The sequence below is a fragment of the Lonchura striata genome, chromosome 12 (assembly GCF_050655825.1).
Source record: "Lonchura striata isolate lonStrDom1 chromosome 12, ASM5065582v1, whole genome shotgun sequence".
Taxonomy (NCBI): Eukaryota; Metazoa; Chordata; class Aves; order Passeriformes; family Estrildidae; genus Lonchura; species Lonchura striata.
In genome coordinates, this window is record NC_140714.1 from 13,552,502 (window position 1) to 13,573,377 (window position 20,876).

Sequence of the window (20,876 nt, forward strand, 5' to 3'; positions counted from 1 at the left end):
TTACCAGACGTTGCCGAATATTTCCAGATACTATTGAAGTGTGAGAGCTAAGGAGCATGGCAGTACAATTTGAGAATGAAACAGTTTTCCAGGAAAACAAACCCTTAAGTGGCTTCTGTCTTGAATTGTCCAGTCTCTGTAGGTGTTCTGTTTTATAACTGCCCTATAACACATATTTCATAATGTTTTATAAATATTTATAGCTGCTCCTATTTTCATAATAACATGCTGAACAGCAGTCATTGGCATATACACTTTACTACTACAATGGATTTTAAAGCCTTCTTCAATAACAAGTCCTGGATGATTCCAAATCCTTCATGTTTTTCCAAGATATGTTTAATGATGTAAGATGGCAGAATAAAGACTTCTGTCTTCTAACAATGCACTAAACTCAGCTTCAATGTTAAGATGCAGCAAAAAGTTTTTAAGAATTTGTAAGGGGAAACCTCCGTGACTGAACTGAAATCTTCAGAGAAGTCAGTGCACAAATGTTACCCCACAGAAAGAGAATGTATTTATTCAGATGTACAAATCCCATTCTGTCAGTTCTGCACAGGGACAATTATGGTATGGGTAGTAGAGAGGTTTATGGGATGATGGAATTTAGAACCTCATAGAAAAGATAGGTTTTTATCAGTTTTGCAGCAGATGTCTGCACATGGGAACAGAGCACAAAAGTTAAGTCTACAGAGGCTGCCATGCTTTGCAGAAGTCTCAGATTGTAGTTAATGCTGTTACACCAGTTTAGAAAAAGTAGGTATAAATACAGTGAGATAAACAAACAGTGCTCTTTAAATGGGTATTCTATAAAATGCCTAACCACTAACAAAGTTAAAGATTCAACCGCTCAGAAAGAATCAGCAGACCCACAACAGAGTTCTAAAGATGGGATTGTTTGGATAACTTGTTTAGTTCTTAATTCAGTAAAGCGCTTTAATGTATGCCTGAATCCATTGCTTTGGTTAGCAGGGATGTAATAACTCACATATGTAAGCATTTCACTGAAATGAATACTAAACTAGACATATATGAGCCCCTGCATGGAATGAATCTCTTGTACTGCCTTGATATATGTGCATGCATTGAGGGATTGTTCCACAGCCAGACACCACGAAGCATAACAGAGGTACTCTGGGAAAATGGTATATATGAATAATAATTTCATATAAACAACATCTGTTGTACTTCCAAACCAGCAGAATTTGGCCTCTCAGAGTAAAATGAGCAAGAAATACCATTTGCTGTATGTAACGGGATGCCAGCAAGAGAATACTATACCAAACATTTAACTTCCTCTCTTTGTAACATTCCCTTTCCAAACATCTCCTGAGATTTGATATTTAAACATGCAATTTACCAACCTTCTCAACTTAATGTAAATACCCAACAGAAGTTATAGTTTCCCTGTGTAATGAAACAACACACTATGGCTTATTTTAATACAGTGAGAGTTACAGAAAATAGGAGTGTATGAAGATGTCATTAAGGGAAAAATGATACAGGAATGAATTAAGAATGGATCATACAAACAAGGTAGAAATAGAATTATAGAATTCAGAACTCAGATGAAAATGTCTGAAAACAGTTAGTTTTTTTGTGTGGTCCATAGTTTTCCAGGGTACTTACCAGCTGCCTACAGGCTGCTGGAATTGCTGTTACTCACCAGAACCAGCAAGGAATCTGACCTATTGGTCAGGAAAAGGTGCAATAACCCATTTTCTTGTTCAAATGGCGTTGTCTCCTCTATCATACTCCTGCATCAAACTGAGGCCATTATTCTTAGTCATAAAAAAATCTTTAATCCTTTTAAAGTGCTTGTCTACTACACAATACTGGTTTTGATTCGAGCTTAATCTTGCATTAAAAAATAGGGTTATAACAGGACATCATAAGTACAGTTTCTTAAAACTTACTCCAAAAGTCCATGTGAATTTTTCACTCTTCCTTGTTTGTAAAGTCAGTGAAAATTTTCACTTTTTAACTTGTTCTCTACAGATCAGAAAATATCTATTGAACAAGTTTGCAGTTCTGTTATAGCCTAATTTCAGGCTATTAGTGGAGGAACCAGAGATGAGTGAATGCAACCCTAGTTTTATCTCTTGCATCAACTTAGTTTTCACCATGACTCTTGGCTGTAATGTAACGTTTAATATAAAATCACATTATTTCAACTCTTTCTAAAAGGCAAACTCTGAACAGAAAATTAGGAAGACATTTAATCCAACAAAACCTTAACTTTTTTTTTTACTATCTATACTTATTTTTAAAATTATATTAATCCAAAATAATTGTTTGGAGTACTGTATTATTACTTCATAGTCCAGTGCAACCAAATGGATCATATATATGCAGCTACATTCACTTTTTTGGTGGTGGGTCACTCATAATCAATATATATTCTTGATATTTTACAGGGACTGTTGATATTCATCTAAAAAAAAAGCAGCTCTGACAAATTTCAGCATCTCTTTTCTGTCTGTAATGTTTAAGAAGATGCATACATTATAAAGAGAATTAAAAACAGTCTATAAACAGAATGCTGGCTTTTAGGATAACTGCACCATTTCTCAGTTTAAACCACACAAACTAAAACACAGTTTTTATTATGCTGTTAAAGAACTTCAAGAAATAAATGATCGCCCCATTTCCTTAAGCAGATGACACAATTCTTCACAAAAAACATTACCTCAGGAACAGACGTAGTCCATAGAACAAAATAGGCATATTTGTGCAATTACCAAGTCCACTTTAAGTGTCTTGCTTCCGGCATGATAATTTTGAAAAACTAAGAACTTACAGCACATAAACTATGAGGAGAAGGTTTGGTTGTTTGGGGTTTGTTTAGTAAACAGAATCCATAATATATCAGCTTCTTATTATGATATTCACTTCTTATGTTTTGGTCTCTCTTGTTAATAATGGCCATCAGCCAAACATTTCAGCCACAAGGAGTTTTATGCCAGAGGCAAATAGTGATTCCTTTTAGTCATCTAGGCATGTTTTATGGGCACCTATTTTATCTCAAGTTTTGGATCTCTCTGTGTCTACATCCTACATAAAAGTTATCTCTTTTTTTACAAGGAAAAGGAATCATTTTTGTGTTAGTGATACTCATGAGTTCCCAAAGGGTACTTTGGATAATCTATTTCAAATTGTGAATTATTCTCCATTTAGTCTGTTCCTTACTTAAAAGGTGTTCCGTATGACTCACAGTTAATTCACTTTCATATCTTTCTGATTATATTACAAATATTAGCATGGTAAGGGCACTTTGAATATGCATTTTCAATGGGTGCAAATTATCATTCCATCTAAAAGTCTTCAAACATACAGAAAGTAATAGCCCCTCCATTATTCTAGCCAGCAAGTGACTATATACAAGAAGCTGTAATCCTTGCTCTGGCAATCCATATATATACCCTGAGGATAATATTTAATTACCTTTATCTTCACAAAAAAGCATCTCTCCATTTTTTCAATTTAAACACTGCAGGATAAATCTCTTCATGGCAAATTAAACTGACAAGTGACTGATTAAGAGGTCTTAACTACTCTGAGTGTCATATAAAAGAATTTAAGTAAAAATACTAGTGACAAATGTGTAGAAATCATTATGGTAGTTTTGACCAAAAAAATATTAATTGAAACTGGACCTACCTGCCTATTTTTCTTTCTAAGAGGAGAAGTCATAAGGCAAAATAAAACCTTTTTTTTTTTCAAAATGAAATCACACTTGGGGCAGGAATTTGGCTGTGATGAGTTGTTTCTCTTTATCCTGAAATCAAAAACTTCTGTTTGATCTCATAACCTATCTTTGATCATACCATAGGAGTGCCTAAAAAGGTAAGTAATTAATGTAAGTTACGTCATAGCTTGAAAGGCTTATAAAGTGTCTGGACCTTCTTTTGTTCTTGAGATAACCAGTAATAAAGCACCAGGTTTGAGCAGCAGTAATGGCATCTGCCTGCAAAGTACGTCAGCCTTTTCAGAAAGAAAATCAGCTTAATAACATCCAGACAGGACTGCACATGAGCCATTCAATTTGCTGTACGAATGCTCCATGTTGCCAACTTTTCCTCGTTCCTAAGCTACAGACTTGGTTAAGGGTCTGCAGGAAGGTTTGTAACCTGTGGAGGGCAGACATGAAGAGAAAAATGATTTGTCACCACTGCAGTGCCATGATGCAGCCACCCAATCCCTTGTAGCCTGTTCTTAGAGCACACATTAACTTCTTTAGGACAGTTTCCATGCCATGTTTTCATCTTCCTTTGCTAAAGGAGGGTAAGGAAAGCCTCCTCTCCTGTCCTATGGCAGAAGTTAAATGTTTGGGGAATTTTACATATACCCAAAGTTTAGACATTTATTTTGCATAGACAGCAGTTGAAGCCAATAGATTGTGTATCACTAAATATACTCACTAAATAGGATTCTAGTTAAAAAAAAAAAAAGGCAGAAAAATTAAATGTAAATATTTATTTTATAGATATTTAATATAAATAAGCAGATTGATATTAAGAGTTTAGTGATCAAGTGGCCAGTTCTCACCAGGAATGACCAAGTATTTTCTTAAATATTTAAGAATACCATATATTATTAATGTACCATAAATACTGATCCTGTTAAAGTATGCATGAAAGTCCCACATAATTAAGGAGCTATAAACTGATTATTACTGCCTGCAAATCTAGTATTCTGTCATGAAATCAAATCTAAATCCAGCAAATTTCAGGTGTTGCTCTCTGGATTCAATTATAATTTTAAGTACTGTATATAGATCCAGAGACCTGCCAGACTGTGAAATTTTTCCTATAAAGCAGATGTAAGAGTAGGTATAAATACTTAAAAGTCATGGAACTATTTATATTGTAATTCCAACGGTTCCATTCAGACATGGGCAGCACTGGCTGTTAGGTCTTTCTACACCATAATCACTTAGCAGTTGGAATAAAGATGTTCTTGCAGTTATGCTTTTTATTCACCCTACTTGAAGTCTTAGCAGTGATAGAAACCATCTTAAATCTCTGCCCTGTTGTAATGGTTCATAGGCATAAAGAAAATATTTCTGTGCCATATAAAATTAATTCTACCCAGAGCCCTCAGAATAATAGGAGACAGACAGATGAAGTTCTATTCCCTGTTACTTGCCCAGAAAAAGAAAGGCTGCAGAATAACTAACAAGGTAACTGGATACAGAGGTATTTTTATCCCAGATTCTCTATCTGGATTTGATTCTAGAAAATGAGGAAACTTTAGGTGGGATTTTGGTTTCCATTTGACTTGACTGAGTAAGGAATTAGTGCTTCTGGTTTTGCATATATTTACTATAGCATATAGCTGTTTCACATAATTATGAATGCAAATGCTTTTCAAAGACACACCCAGAGGGGATGATAAAGTTCCAATGGTTCAATGATTCTTTTGCTTTCTTTTCCAGATTTTACATATAGTACAATATAATGAAGCAAAGACCTCTCAGGCCACAGGAGCAGAACATTTCTTTCTGGTTGCCACAAGTCACGAAAAGTCACAAAGCTGACATCTTCCTTGAAAACCTTAGTGCTGCATTGACCCAAAAAGTATTCTAGAATTCTGTACCCCAACTGAAACACTGATTTCCCTTTGATCTCAATGAGATTTTAGACTCTGCTCTCAATCATGGTTATGGAAAAAATGCTTTTTGGCTTCTCCAAAACAAGGAGTAGGTGGGTTTTGCAGAAGTACAGAACTTGACAGCCACAAAAAATGATGGGGAAATGGAGGAGAGAAAAAGAGATAAAATATGCAGGCACTGGATCATTTTAGCCAGTAGAGAAAAAAACACGATGAGACTTCATGGAGTTGTCAGTGAGTTAATAGGGTTCAAAGATGTTCCCTTAAACATTCATAAAAACGTTGTGCAAATTAATGAAGAGCATTTACTGCATTATTTTCCTTTGCAATACCACAAGATTCTGAGAACAGTCTTGCTATATTTAAAATGACAAAATAAATATGTTAAATAATATTTAAGTAGATACTTTTTGTTCTACTTTCATCCTTTTGAATTGGAATAAGGGGCCTAGAGAAATACCTAAGTGCAGTATTTTCCTTGGTTTCTGATAATGCATTTGGATCTCATAGTAGGAGCAATAACATGGAATAAAAGCATCATCCTGGTACAACTGACATCAAAAAGATATTTTGGGACTTATAAGGCTTTCTCCTGAAATAGGACACCTTAAAAAAAATTATTGCAACTATATGATAGCCTCTCATTGTAAAAAAAATTCCTTGGTACAATTCCTTTTAAATACTTATTTCTGCTGCATGATGAAGAGCTAGGATTTCATATGAGATGTGTAGATTTATTTACTCTTGTGGATTATTATTCCCTTTTTGGTACGTCACATGGCAGAGTTGCCTTGAATGAATCACAGAAATTTGAAAGTACTGAATGTAAGTTTCATGAATGAGAAAAATTATGTATATAAAACAAACTCATTTCTAATTTGTGAGAATCAGCTCCTTAAGATTGCACCTATGGCCTCATAAAAAAAAGGAAATAGATGTTAACTAGTCATATAAATAAAATATAGTGTGTTATAAAAATAGCATCTACTAGATTTACATTTGAAGTAGCAGAAGATACTAAGTAAACATGGGGAAATATTTTCAGTTTTTTTTTCTTTTGCTGAGGAAGACAGAGACTCATAAAAACCCAGTAAAATGAAAGCATTCCTTCTTTCAGGGAAACAGTCCAGATGATAATTTTTAATAGTGTTTTGATGGTCATAATTTCCTAGTTCATACAAAAAATCAGGCTGATTTCCTTCAAAAAACTCAATTGCTTAATTTAAGCTACTTTGGGGATTTAACTGGGGCCATTTTATTCCCTTTCCTAATAATTGCAACGCAATTTTATTTTAATGCATTATCAGAGGGAAGATGATTTTTAATCAGTTGTTAGGCAGAATATATCTCCAATAATATGTAATAAAGTGTTCTTTTCCCTATTCACATGGTATATATATATATTTTTTTTTTTTAAGGCTATCTTTTGCAAAGATATAAATGGTTTGGGAAAAGGAAGAAAATATGAATTGGTGTTTATATCCTGTAAGTTTCTATTCAGTCTCCATTTTTAGTGATTCTCACTGACAAACTTTTAAAGTCTTCACAGTTGTATAAAGATTTTTTTTTTACCCTTTCTATATCAGAACAAAATGCTTATGTTGCAACTAATTTACTGTTATCTAACATTAGATCAACTGTAACTGAAATTGGCGCTTTGCTAACCAGGTAATTGAGGTAAACGGAAACTTCAGAATTTACCTCAATTAGAGCTATTGCCTTTTCCACCACTGCCCACCCCAGTATCACAATGCAGGAAAAACATAAATTATAAGAAAGATGGCAGGGCAATACATAGATAATAAGGAAAAGGATGTACTTAAAAAAACTATCAAGCAGTTCAAAGGTGTGATTTATAAATACAAAAACCAGTTTTGGAGAGAATAAAAGGTGTAATGCAAAGGCAGTGAATTTCAAGTGCATGACATGCATAATTTCTAGGCACACTGACATTGCAAATATGTAGGATATTGCATTTTCAATAGCCTTCCTTTCTAGAATAACAAATCCAACAAAGACATTGAAAGCTCTAATGCATTAAAGCCTACATATGGAAATCTTTTACATTTTTCATACTGAAACATTTCAGGCTGAAAAGAGGAAAAACCAATTAGATTTTTTTTTTTTTCCATACATGTTTCTTAAAATACAATTTACAAGGCTGTGTTAATACATTTAAATATTTTTTAGAAGAGTTGAGTAGAATATTACACATTAATTAAAAGCTGCTCCCCAGATATCGTGTCCTTGCTGAGCAAGGCAGACTCTTCATGCAAGACCTTTGCAGAAGAATTCCCAATGGAAACCTCTCCTGCTGCTTTTTGCAACAGCTGTGCTGAGCCTTGTTATCTCAGATAGAGCTGTGGATTAGCACATGAAAGATGCACAACACATGTTTTTGTGAAAATACTTAGCTGACTCTCTCAGAGAATTCTTTCCTTGCTGATTTCCTACGATAAGAGTTTCCCTAGAGTCTCTTCTTCTTATGAGAGGAACCAATTCAAAGATTAAGAAAATGCAGCACATCAGAGGCACATCCTTCTCAGAGATTCTGAGAATCTCCTTCAACACCAGTTTTTTTGCTAGATAAAGTAAAATGTTCTCATGGAATATCTGAGGGCTTAACGACTTAAATTAGATGGTATCCCGTTGAGTAAGAGAGGAAGGACTGGCCACAAAACCTTTTGCTTTTAAGCCTTCTTTTCAGTGAAACAATATTATGTTTGCATAAAACAGAGCTAGAGAAATCACTCAGAAAATAAACAGAATTTTATAAAAGAGAAACATGACTAAAATCTGAAAATTAAAACAGCTACTTTCTTTCCACAGAATACAGAACCCCACGCAGCACAGTCACATGAATCAATTACTTGCTCAAACTGCACTTCAAACTCTGTGGTTGTTGTTTCCACAGGCATATAACATGGCAAAGGACTACAAAAACTTCCTAAAATACTCCCAAAGCTTGCTTCAGCAGAAGTTAAAATGTAGAAGAAATTTATGTCACGTAGAGACACAAGGCCCACTAGAGTTTCCTCATCAGGTAAATTCAAGGCATTCTGCCCTACTGTGAAATTTCCATTTGATATATAATAAGGTAATTTAACTCTGGGCAAATTTTGTTATACAGATCAATTGAGCCAAACACATTTTTAATAAAATCTTACCAACTTTCAGCTCTATCCCTTACTCTGCCAAATGTAGAAATTAAAAATACTGAGTACTACATCTGCTCTTTCTCCTGTCATAGCAAGCCACTTTTGCTGTCCATAGTACATACCCAATTTTAACTTGAAAAAGCACTGAATTATTAATGTGTATTTTGGGAGAAAAAAGAAATTTTTTTCATACTTAATGATGTGTCTCAGGGGAAGGATTATATAATGCTCAAAAAAGTAACCTGGAGGGAAATAGAGCATTTATATCTTATTAACCTAAGTCCATTACCACAGTAACAGTCCATCTCTATCCTCAGGCAATGCAATATAAGCAACACTTTTTTTTTTTTAATTAGTGATCCAAAATAATTTATAGATCATTAGAAAGATTGTTACTGACTTTTCAATAGATACACACTTTAGATTGGATTTGAAGCTTTGGGTTTCCCATTCAGTAAAGGTGATAACACACTTACTTTTCTGTCTGGCCAATTGTATTTTGCAAATATGGTATCATATGTGTCCACAGCTCCATCAGTGATCAGCATTATGGCTTGGCTGCAAATGCTTCCTTGTCCTGTGTGATTGAACTGCAAAAGGAAACAGCCATTAGGAACAGCACATTGCTGTTATATGAAGAGAGAAATAATCACACTGGGTAAACATGGACTTTGCAAATCTCTAGCATCCTTAGAAGAAATTGAAAATATTCAGGCTAAAAACATTTTGTCATACATTTTATGTTCTTGGTGAATTGAAAAATAAGAAACATACATAAATATAGTACTACCCAATATTAAAATGGTGTTCCCCTGGTTTTGATAGATGGTGAGTATTGATGCATCCATAGGGTTTGCTTTTATTTAAATATCCTTTTTAAAGAACATGTTACATGAAAAGAAGTAATGAATGCTGATTCTTCTGCAAAGTACAAGAGATACACAACTCCTGAGAGACATTTGACTATTCATATGGCATTCATTCATATTCACTCAGGATTACATTCCATCTGCTATTTTCCTTTAAATATTTATCTGGGAGAACCCAGTTATATTTATATACTCTGAGATTCTCCTATTACCCACAATGAGTACATGTAAGTAATTCAGGCTGCTGAAGTGCAGTACTTGAGCACAGGTACTCAGACAGCAATCAGCAATCCTCTGGCATAAGCAAAGGAAGCTTCATCTTTATACAAATGGGATTTTCTCCTGTCAATGAGCAAACACATTGTCATCATATGAGCTTTGATCTCTTCATTCTGGAGTTGGTGCTGTGACTCTGAATCCATATGTCTCCATTTGCTCTGGTTGGAGAATAGGTTCTTATGTATTCAAGTTATTTTGGTGAAACATCCACCTTTTAGCACAACAAAAAAAGCAAAGTTGTAAAATTATTTGTTTTTTTAATTTGTCTATATGAACACTTTAAAAAAAATCTATGAAAACATCAATAAATTGGATATTACAATTAGTTTCTTGTAGTTTTCATGTACATCATCACATTTGAGGCCAGGCAAGGCCTCATCCTATCACCCCTCTCTTGATGCTGAGAAAGCCAAGCAAGAATTACCTTGCCCACCTCACTAGCCTTGCTGTGCCCCAGAACAGGGTGGTCCCATTTCAAAAGTAGTACCTATGTTCTCAGGTGAATTACCTTGCAGGGACTCTGACTGCTTCTAAAGTCATGAAAAATTATTCAGAGTATTCTAGTTTGATTTGGACTACCAACAGCTCTGTCTTTTTAAGTTTTCCTGTCTATTCACCCTTACACATTCACTGTTTTCCAAACTCTAAAACCCACTTTTTCTAAAACAAGTTCTCCTATAAAATTCCATCTTTGTAGAAATGCCTGCAGTAGAAAAGGGTGGGTGGAGGTTCAAGAAGTCCTCTGTCTTTTCTGCCTTCACATTTCTGTGTCTGACTAACCACACCCACAAGCAACAATCATTTCCATCACCTGCATCTCTCCTGAAGATCAGCTTCCTTTTTGTCCAGCAGAAACCTCAGCAGACAGTACCAGAAACACTCTGCCTAAAGGGCAGCTAATGTGAATTTACAAAGTTAGCTGTATTGTGATCACTGCCTGGGTGAAAACTCTTCTGTCTGAAATTTGTAAGGCAGTCACTCCTTAAAATTCTCCCATCATGACAGGTTTTCCAGTCTTTACCAGAACCAGAATTATTTAAGTGGGATTCCTTCATGATCTTATAGACGTTATTTTCTCATAAAGGTGAAGTTACTTTGTCTAGGGATATCTTCCTCACGACAATATATTTTAAAAGTGACAAGGTATCTGAAAAGAGAAATTAATGAAGGAGAAATGCCTTTGTACATTTATTTTAAAACATCACTCTGTATGCATCTACTTTATTCTACACAGTTATCTGAATATTTTGAAGAATGAGATTAAATTCAAATACTTTGATGAGTAATATCTTCTCATATTTGTCTAAAACTTTTAATTTTATTGAATAGCAAGAGTGATGAAAGTGTTTTCCATAATAATAACAATGACAAGGGGCTTATGATGAACTACAATTAGCTCAGTGATTCATCAGTTAGCAGCAAAAATTTCAATGCATCCTGACATTTACAGCAGTTGGTTGTGATTAACAGTCTTTGAAATGTCACAGAATTTTATTTAATTGGTTATGATTTTTTTAAAGGTAATCACTTCAAAGAGCACATTTGTCACCAAAAGAGATAATTGCAGTTGTCACATGACATAGTAGGTGTCTAACTACTGTACCAAGCACTTCTGTATTCTCTCTATAATGTACACTGCATAAATTGACAATTGGGAAGAATTTGGAAGTGGATTTTTGAACATGCTCTTCAAAGGTATCAGTAGCAAACATCTTCAAGTCTTGACAACCATAGCAAACATTGAAATATTGAAAGGTAATTGCAAGGCAAAATTGACTGAGTCTAATTAGTGTAACCCCTGAACCATTTAAAACTCCAACCAGAGTCTTTATAGACTATTTGTGTAACACAAAGCTTTCTCTATTTTTTCCTTTACTATACCACCACCCACTCCTTCCCCCTCCCCATTCACCCACTTTTTTTTTTTTTTTTTTTTTTTAAGAAAAGACATCCTTAGTTAAACTATAATTCAAAGAATAGGCTTCTGGCACATAAAGGTCACATCCTGTAGACAGAGTGGAAAATGGTTCTCTGTACTCTGCTAAGAGAAGATTTAGCTTTTCCTCTGGCCTACATAGCTTTAACTGAATCTCCCAGAGACTTTGCAGATATGCCTGTAGAAAAAGGAAAATATTTTTGGGCTGGCATTTCTGGAAGTTTATATGCAAGAAGGATTGAACCTATCTAAAACTTGATTTTGAAGTATAAATAGAAGCAATCAATGCAACCTTGAAGAGATCTGAACACACATGTAGCATAGTCCATTATGATTTTAGTCCTCTCATCATGGGTAAAATTCAGCACATGGGATGTCAGATCCCTTTAGTCTCAGAGCTATCAGATTGTCCAATGAGATTTTTTTACCATATTCATCATTATAACTTCAGTTACCTCACAGATTTTAAGCCAAAGCAAAATGGATCTTGTTTCAGGTCTTCACTTCCTGTAATGTGATTTTTTTTCAGTTTACATAGATTTGGAGGACTCGCACAGAACATCTCTTGTACTGTTTTTCTGGTTGCCAGGACTCTATTTGGTGCCCAAAAATCTTAATAAAACCTCTGCAAACAGCCTACACTGTCCTTTACTTCATGCACCTTTTCCCATTGCCATTATTGGCATGCACCACATGAAGGCATTAGTTCCACACTGTCTAACTGAACACATGAGCAGTGGGTGGAAGAAGATACTCCTTTTTTCATTTTAGGATTTTATGCCTGGAAAAGAATCAATCAATATTGCCCTTCAAGATGAATACACAGGAATCAGAACCATTAATTAATCTAGGATCACACAGCATAAAGGCAGGCACACTTGTCAAGTCAAACTTCTTTGGAGAATATTTGGGTTTGAGCTCTTATTTCCAAGGTACATCCTTCAATCAAAAGACATTTTGCTATTTAGTTTAGACAAGTTTTTTTCATCTTTCAGCAGAATAACACACTTCAGTATTTTTTCCACAAAATACATGATTATACTTCAGGAAACATTTTAAAACATTTTAATGAATATAAACTCAGTTGAAAAAAGGGAAAACAAGAAGGAAGTGAGAAACGAAAATTATCTGAAAAGCATGAACTTACTTCATTGAGCATGTGGAAAGCTTCATTTAAAGCAATGTCCAACATTCCAATTCCTTTTGCAAAAAGTTTGTCAAGGTGTTCCCTGAAATGCTGAAACATGAACAAGGTTTCATTTGTCAGAATGTTACAACAGACCCGCCGATGATTAAGGATTTCTGAATGCTTTAGACCAACTTCTTAGGCTTAAATGACCACATACACTAATTAATGAAATAACTCCCACTTAATCCTTTCTGACTCTTTAACTAAGACTAAAGTAAGGATGTGTTAGTACAATAATAATGCAAAGGTATCACATTTTTTATACATTTTTGGCTACTTATTCAAATAATTTGTTTTGTTTTGTTTTTTTGTGTTTTTATTTAGAGATCTTCATATTTTCTTTCATGTGGCATAGTAATTTCATATAATTTCTAACTATTTTCCCTGTAGGTTTTTTGGAATCTAATACTTAATAAAAATAATTCTTTCTAAAATTCAGCTTTGAGAGTACACAGCTCTAAAAGATGGTAGATTCTAATCATTAGGTCATTGAAGTATAAATGCTGTTCATCAGTGTCAATATTAATATTAAACTTATTTAAAACTGTTCTACACAAGAAGACAAGATAATTAATTTGTAAGAAAAAAATGAAGACCTATGTGATGGGAAATAGCAGGGGAGGCACCACTGTTGTGAAGTGTTATTTCACTCTTCACAACTGGCCAAAAAGTACAAAAGAACTGCAAAACCGAAAAGGGTATTTCAACCCAACTAGTAGAGAAAAAATGTCAGGGCAAGACATATACTACTGAAATATCAGTTTAAAGTAAAAGGATAAATTATTTCAGAATGACATAAAAATGACCTTAATTCCACTTTCAATAACTTTCAGAAACCAGACAGATTTCAGAAAGCAGGAGTCCCTAGCTCTGAATCAGCCAAAAAGCATAATTTACAACTAAATGAGCTCTTTTTAGTAATAAACTGGTTTATCTCAGTCTTTTTTTGCTATCAGTTTGGAGCCCTTGTTTGACTGGGGTATCTGTCCAACTGTGTGCACAAACATTCCTGGGCAACTGTACGCTTAATTTCCATGTGCAAGTACCAGAATGTGCAATATCTAATTGCAGACTCATATATCTAATTGACATGCATAATCTTGGCAATTCTGAATGCAAATTAGGCACGCAATTATGACAATCAGACATTGATGTCTGATTACAAAATTATAGGGTCAGAGCTCCACAGAAGTTGAGTGAGGAAGCACAGAAGTGTTCAGCTGGGGAGGTGTCTGTGATCATCCAGAAGGGTCTGAAAGACATGAGCTGAGGAGATTGAGGATACAAATCCACATGTGCAGGTAAGTCAGGATGAGGTCTTCCAGAACTTAAATGAGAAGAAACCCAGGAGAGTTTTTAATGTCCTTCATATTCTCTGTGTCACAGGGCAGTTACACAGAACATTAAACGCACACCACTGTTATATATGGCTTTGGCATAACTGAACAAGAGGGCAAATTCATAACCAATTATCATGATTTAAACTTATTTTCTAATGAGGAATTTCTTTTATAATGAGGCTGTTGAAAGCATTTTTTGGTATACCCTGGTGTATTCCCCTTTTCTAGACTCACAGTTAAATGAACACTGTAGGGATTTGGGATCATACTTGGTTAGATGATTACATTAAGTTATTATTCTTCAGGGATTAGGTAGAATTGTCTTTCAAAATCTGATAGCAGCTTGCATTTTTGTTACTTCTTATTTTCCTACTTTTGATTTACTAAGATTTCAGAGTTAATGAATTTGAATAATTAAAGTTAAGCAATTTATTTCAGCAAATCTGTGCTTGGGAGTTGACACATATTCAGAGCCCTTTTCAAGATTCAGAACACAGGCAAAGTTAGGGAGGTAGAGGGGGCAGTCTGAACACAGGCAAGAATTTGATTTTCCTTTCCCAATTCTTGGTCATTGCAGGCCAATTAAAAACTCTTCTGAGATGAAGGCAAGAAACTGACTTTTTCCTTTGTGGCAGAAGCTGTTAAACTTGTAGCCAAAATGAGATGCTGATTTATCTAGCCCATACGAATCCTGAAGAATGATTTGCTAATTCAGTGGCAGTTCTCAGGAAATTCCAAGGCTGCGCCTTTTTCTGGTCTCAGCTCATAGAGGCTGTTGTAATGGCCTCACAAGGTTTATTGAGATTAGACAAACTGACTGGTATCTATGATCACAAGAAGATGACAAATTTTTATATTCTGGAAGCAAAGGGAAAGTGGTCACCCTCCAAGCAAACAACAGAGTCCAGTGTCTGCACAGCCATGGGGGAAATTCTTTGGCTTCCACGAAAATAATATAAGAATACTCCATAACCTTCAAAGTGTTATCCTTTCCAAACAAGAATAAAATAAAAAGAACTATGGCCATCTTCATTTGACATCTGAAAACAGGAAACAAACACATCTGAAAGCAGGTGAAGATACATTAACACAGAGAGCTGAGCTCCAGTTCTCCAGTTCCAGGTAAGGGCTGTGACAACAACCAGCCCACCTCAGACATGCACAAAAAAGCACAGAAGATGCCAGCTGAAGCAATCCCAAATGCCCAGCATTCATGTTCACTGTAGCAAACACTTTCAGAATTCTACCAATGTTTTTTTTTTCCCCAGCATCATGACGGTATCACAGCAGTGAGCTTGGCTCACCTTTTAACTGGCACACAGAGCAGACCTCACAGGTTGCTTTAATGCATTTTAACATGAGAACACTGCCTAAAGCCTCACACACAGAGATACATCACTCAGTAAGTTGAGCTTGCTATGGTCTATAGCAGATCCCTCTCCTGGAAGTCCTGGAAACCTGTTTCCCTTTATATTATCTCTCTCTGGCACTGACAAAAACTGACCAAATCAAGTCCCATCTCTACTCCTCCCACTTATCTAGAAAAAATAATGCATTTAAAAATTATTTTTATTTACTTTAGGGCTTCAGAATTACTTGAGTTTAATTTTTATTATAACCACCAAAGTTTTGATTTCATTCTTGTTAAGCCAATATGCTGTACAGCAGTCCCAGTACCTTGCACAAATATTTTGTTAGAGCCTACTTGTGTTTACCAAAAATAAGGTACCACTCATAATGAGTAGGAATACCCAAATTAGATTGGGTACAGGACCATGGATTCAAACCAACAAATAAATCACTTTCCACTGATTCCAAAAAGGAACAGTTCACAACTAATATATGAACAGAGGTTATACAGTTACACTGGAAAAGCATATTTGCTAGTAACCGTCTGACAAGGTTGAGCTTCCTACAGAAAAACATTATTAATGGGTTCAACATTCCTCCAGGTTTCCTTGTCAGCTTTACTGCAAGTCTTTGCTACTTCTAGAATTACTTCCCATGCCTATCCACACATGCTGGAGCTCCAAATGGCCCTGGGACATACTTGGCAAAGATTTATCAGATTTGTGAAGGTGGACTACATCAGCACATAAACAGGAAAGGAAAAAGCCAGTCAGAAGGCCTGCGTGAGGTGGGAGAGTGATGTTCACTTGTGTGCCACAGGGAGGTTTACCCACATGCACTGACAGATAAATGTGCATCACTTTGTAAAATGCATTTGGGCATCCCCCGTTCCAAACCCTTTGTCAGGGAAGTTGCAGATTACCTGACTGCAAGGATTATCCAACCCCTTCTGTTTCCTAACACGTTGTGTTGGAAAAGAAGGGGGCTTTTTTTGGAAAAAATAATAATAAAAAGAATGCTGAATGAAGAAAGAGCTTAAGATTCAATACACTCAGATTAAAACCAAATTCTTCTTAAGTAAATTAGTTTCTGCAATAGAAAACATCAGACCAAATTTCAGTGGTCAGGGGCTTACTGAAAGGTTTGAGGGACTATAGCAGTTTGACAGTTTTAAAATAAGAGACTACAGTGAGACTTTACTGTTTTGGGGTTTTTAACAGATAAGCAATGCAGTCAATTTTTTTTTTTTTGAGCTCTGACAGAAATGGATAGATAAATATGCAAAAGTAATTTCCCTAAATAAAAATCAATACACAAAATTTGTATTTACCAACCTCTTATTGGCAATTTCACTCAGTTTCTTTGCTGAGTCAGTCTTCTGGTTATTTAATTTCTGGTAATTGCATAGAAAAATAAAAGCTTTTTGGAAGTTATACATTACATCTGTCTATTTCTGTCATTCGAATTTACACTGGGGTAAATTCTTGATTTAGTTTGGAGTTACTGTGCCTATCTATGCATCTAGAAGATGATATATTTCATCTGGAAACATTTACAGAGAAATGTCCTCAACCCATATATAGTACATTAAAAAAACATATAAAAAAGGAATGTATATTGTAATATTGTTACTTTAAATCTGAAGTTACATTAAATCAGATTGTCATCCGATTCCTTTGGGGTAGGTAAATTGTAACATGGAGTTTCTCAAAGATGAAAACCTCTTGGCCCAAGAAAACTAGTATTAAAATAGGCAGTTCCACATGTTTGCAATTTGTGGAGAAAGTGCAGACGGTGACAGAATAGTGTCTGAACTATTTCCCACTCTTTTTTAAATTTGTGTATAGCAAATTGATACACTTCAAGGTAGCAGCTGTTTAACACTGATGCCAAATTATAAAATAGTCTGGTAAAATTCAAATATACCTTGCATATTTTATATTACTAAACCACATTTAGGATCACAGATTAATTTCAACCTCAGTTATGCTACCCAATGTAATTACAGATTTAATTTTTGTGATAAATCAAACTTAAAGCAAGTTCTGCAAATTAGGTATAGCTTACAATATCCATATATCTAAACTGAACTGCAGTGTAGGATGTGCCACCACAAAAATTTATGACAATTGCTAGGCTGTGAAAACTTTTAGAAAGTGGAGATAGAGTGACACCTGCCATATCACTTGACATTATAATTATTCCAAACACAAATTACTGTATTTTCCCATTGTAAAATGAAAGTTGAAACACTGTCTTGGAAGAAATCTAGTACTGGGATCCCTATGTGTATCTTAAGAAAACTGGTGGCATGTATATTAATACCACTCACATCACTGTCATATCAAAACACAAACATATTTGAAGTTGTAACTTTTTTTGTCTTTTACAAATACATGAAGCAAACATGAATAAGGTTTCTGAAAAGAAGAATGCTTTCTGAAATGTACCTGACAGAAATTCCGGGTTCAATTAGGTCCTCATTGCTCTCGAAGCTACACACAGCAAGCACTTACACAACCAGCAATTTTGCAGGAAAGTAAAAGAACAATTTGCTCAAAACCTGGGGAAGTTTCTAAATAGATTATATAAATTATACTAGTATCTCCTCCTTGCAGGTTGTTGCCAGCAATAAAAAAACCAAAGTTAAATGAAGATTTCCAACTCAAGCTTGCATTACTTGGCTATTCTTTAAACTGGCAGGGATGAGATCTAGATGCTTAAACTGTTACTTCTTTCAAAGTACTTTCACACTTCCTTGAAGAAAAGCACATTACATGCTGGAGATTCAGGCCTAAAATGTGTTTTCCCCAACCTTTGTTCCTTTCCCATCACAAAAATGCATGGATGTGTTAAACATTAAAATGCTTAATGATACTAAATGTATTTCACAGAATAATGAGGTTGGAAGAGACCTTTAAGATGTCCCTCAACAATCCATTGTAATATAGCAGACATTAATGCTTTAACAAAGGAGTGGTCTTGATCAAGTAACCCCTAACTTACTTGTATGGGGTTAAGTTTGTTCAAAAAACATTCCTGCTTTTGCTACATCAATCACTATGAAATCTGTACCAGTCTTCAAAACATTCATTTAGCCAGGCTGAACATGGCAAAGGTAAAAGTACTGATGCTATATTTTATTTTCTTTCTAACTAATCTCTTCACTTAACAAAATAGTGCAGGATCAAGAATCTTTGGCTAACTTGAGCTCCATTACCATATAAATTAAGAAGTCTAACTTTTCACTCCTTACTAATATAGCTGTGAGAAGAGCATTCAGTTCAGTCATTCCAGTTGAATCTGAACTCTTAATTTAAGTAAAGATGCAAATGGAATAACGACAGCATATTCTAGAGGAAATTAATGCTACATCAATAATATTTGGGATGTTATTCAAAGAGAAATGCAGCTTCTTTCCTCTGTGTGCACTTTGTACAGGTTTACTCTAATGTCAGGTATATGTTCTTACCTAAATGACAGAGAAAAATGGAAGAAGTGGGATGAATTGAAGTTGGAAGTTGGCTTTGTAATATCTTTCCTGGTGCTTGCAATAGGAAAATAAAATATGTTACTGAAGGGAAAGTATCACCACGGAGTGGATATAAGAGAGCTACAATGTTTTAAATGCTTTTTCATTCTTTAATGAGAGTGGATTTTTTTTCTTTTAGGTAAGTAGTGTCCTTATTACTGTGATCCAGAAAATAAAGAAATAATAGTAAGTGTTCTAGAGCCAATTTGTGGAATGAGCACTGTGTTTACAGTACTGATTCCCTCCCAAAAAGAGAAGAGGTAGGGAAGAGATAAAAAGTGAGTGTTTCAATGAGAACATTTATAAATCAGACACCTTTTCTCTCCCTTTCCTTTCCTTTCCTTTCCTTTCCTTTCCTTTCCTTTCCTTTCCTTTCCTTTCCTTTCCTTTCCTTTCCTTTCCTTTCCTTTCCTTTCCTTTCCTTTCCTTTCCTTTCCTTTCCTTTCCTTTCCTTTCCTTTCCTTTCCTTTCCTTTCCTTTCCTTTCCTTTCCTTTTTTTCTTTTCTTTCTTCTAACTGTATTTTCTGAAAGTTTGGCTCTGTGGCAGCCTGTTACATTCCCTGAACATTATGGATAAGACTTCCTGCAACTCATCCCTGAATGTGAAGGAGCATGTTTATTTGCTATCCCTAATCACTGATTATTCAGCACCAACGCCACTAAGAAGCACTCATTTCCCAGGCCGCTCTAAGCCCTGAGGCTGAACCTGTTTCCTGTAGCCTGCACACAAATCCTTCCATTCCCTGAAGATGCTCCCAGGTCTCGTTTTACCTCCACAGGCTGGGGATGGGAGCAGAAGAGGCTCTGGCTGCAGCCCAGCTGCCTGGGGCTGCTGCAGGTGCCAAAGCCAGGATCCACTTCTGGAGCTTGGAGAGGCAGGGCTGTGCCTGGGGAAGGCTCAGGCTGTGCTGGCACCACAGGGCTCTCTCAGCAGGAGCAAACACCACATTCAGTTCTCCCTAAAAAGGAGGACTTGGTCTCTCCCCACATCCAGCCCTGGCCCGGCTGCCCCAAGTCAGTATAATTTAATTTATCCTGCTAAGAAGCCTGGTTTTCCCTTCAGCTCTCTACAAATGAAGTGCAAGTGATAAGGACGGCTATCCTAGATTCTGTTTCTTTCTTAGTTTTGTTAAAGTTGAGAGATTAAACACGATCCAAAGAACGCCATTCAACACATTTAAGTGACGTCCTCAGTGTAGAAAGATTCCATCTGAAAACAACTGAACCTTGCAGAAAGACAGCAAAGTAGTTCTTCAATAAATAATTTCAAGACAAGTATAGACTGGGGAACTGATCCTGTGAGAGCAATTTTTATTTGGAGTTATTGCGACAGCTGCCTTCCTCGTGAGATTAAATGCTCCAAACTTCTCAGAGTAATTTCTTATCTCTGCTGGGGTGTGCATCCGTGTGTGTCATGTGGTATTTTTTTCCTTAAGGGTCATTTAATGGGAATTTTTTTATCTCCTGTGTTATGGTTAAAAAAAAAAAAAAAGAGACGGGGAGAAATATACTGCCAAAGTTTATTCAGCATAAACTAACAGATTGGTAAAACTATTTGGTTCCATGCACAACTCCAGCCACAGTGCTGCATTAAGTGATATGTGTCTTAA

The 20,876-nt window shown here is 35.5% G+C and overlaps 1 protein-coding gene across 4 annotated transcripts in view; it reads right to left on the reverse strand.

Annotated features, from left to right (window-relative positions):
- Window positions 1-20,876, reverse strand: part of CACNA2D3 (calcium voltage-gated channel auxiliary subunit alpha2delta 3) — a 419,754-nt gene that overhangs the window by 181,454 nt on the left and 217,424 nt on the right. For all 4 annotated transcript variants that reach the window (XM_085590607.1, XM_085590609.1, XM_085590608.1 and 1 more), the window contains 2 exons: window positions 13,003-13,092; window positions 9,248-9,361 (listed from right to left, as the gene is read on the reverse strand). In XM_085590607.1, coding sequence (XP_085446733.1) covers window positions 9,248-9,361; window positions 13,003-13,092 — 204 coding nt within the window. The remainder of the gene's footprint in view (window positions 1-9,247; window positions 9,362-13,002; window positions 13,093-20,876) is intronic.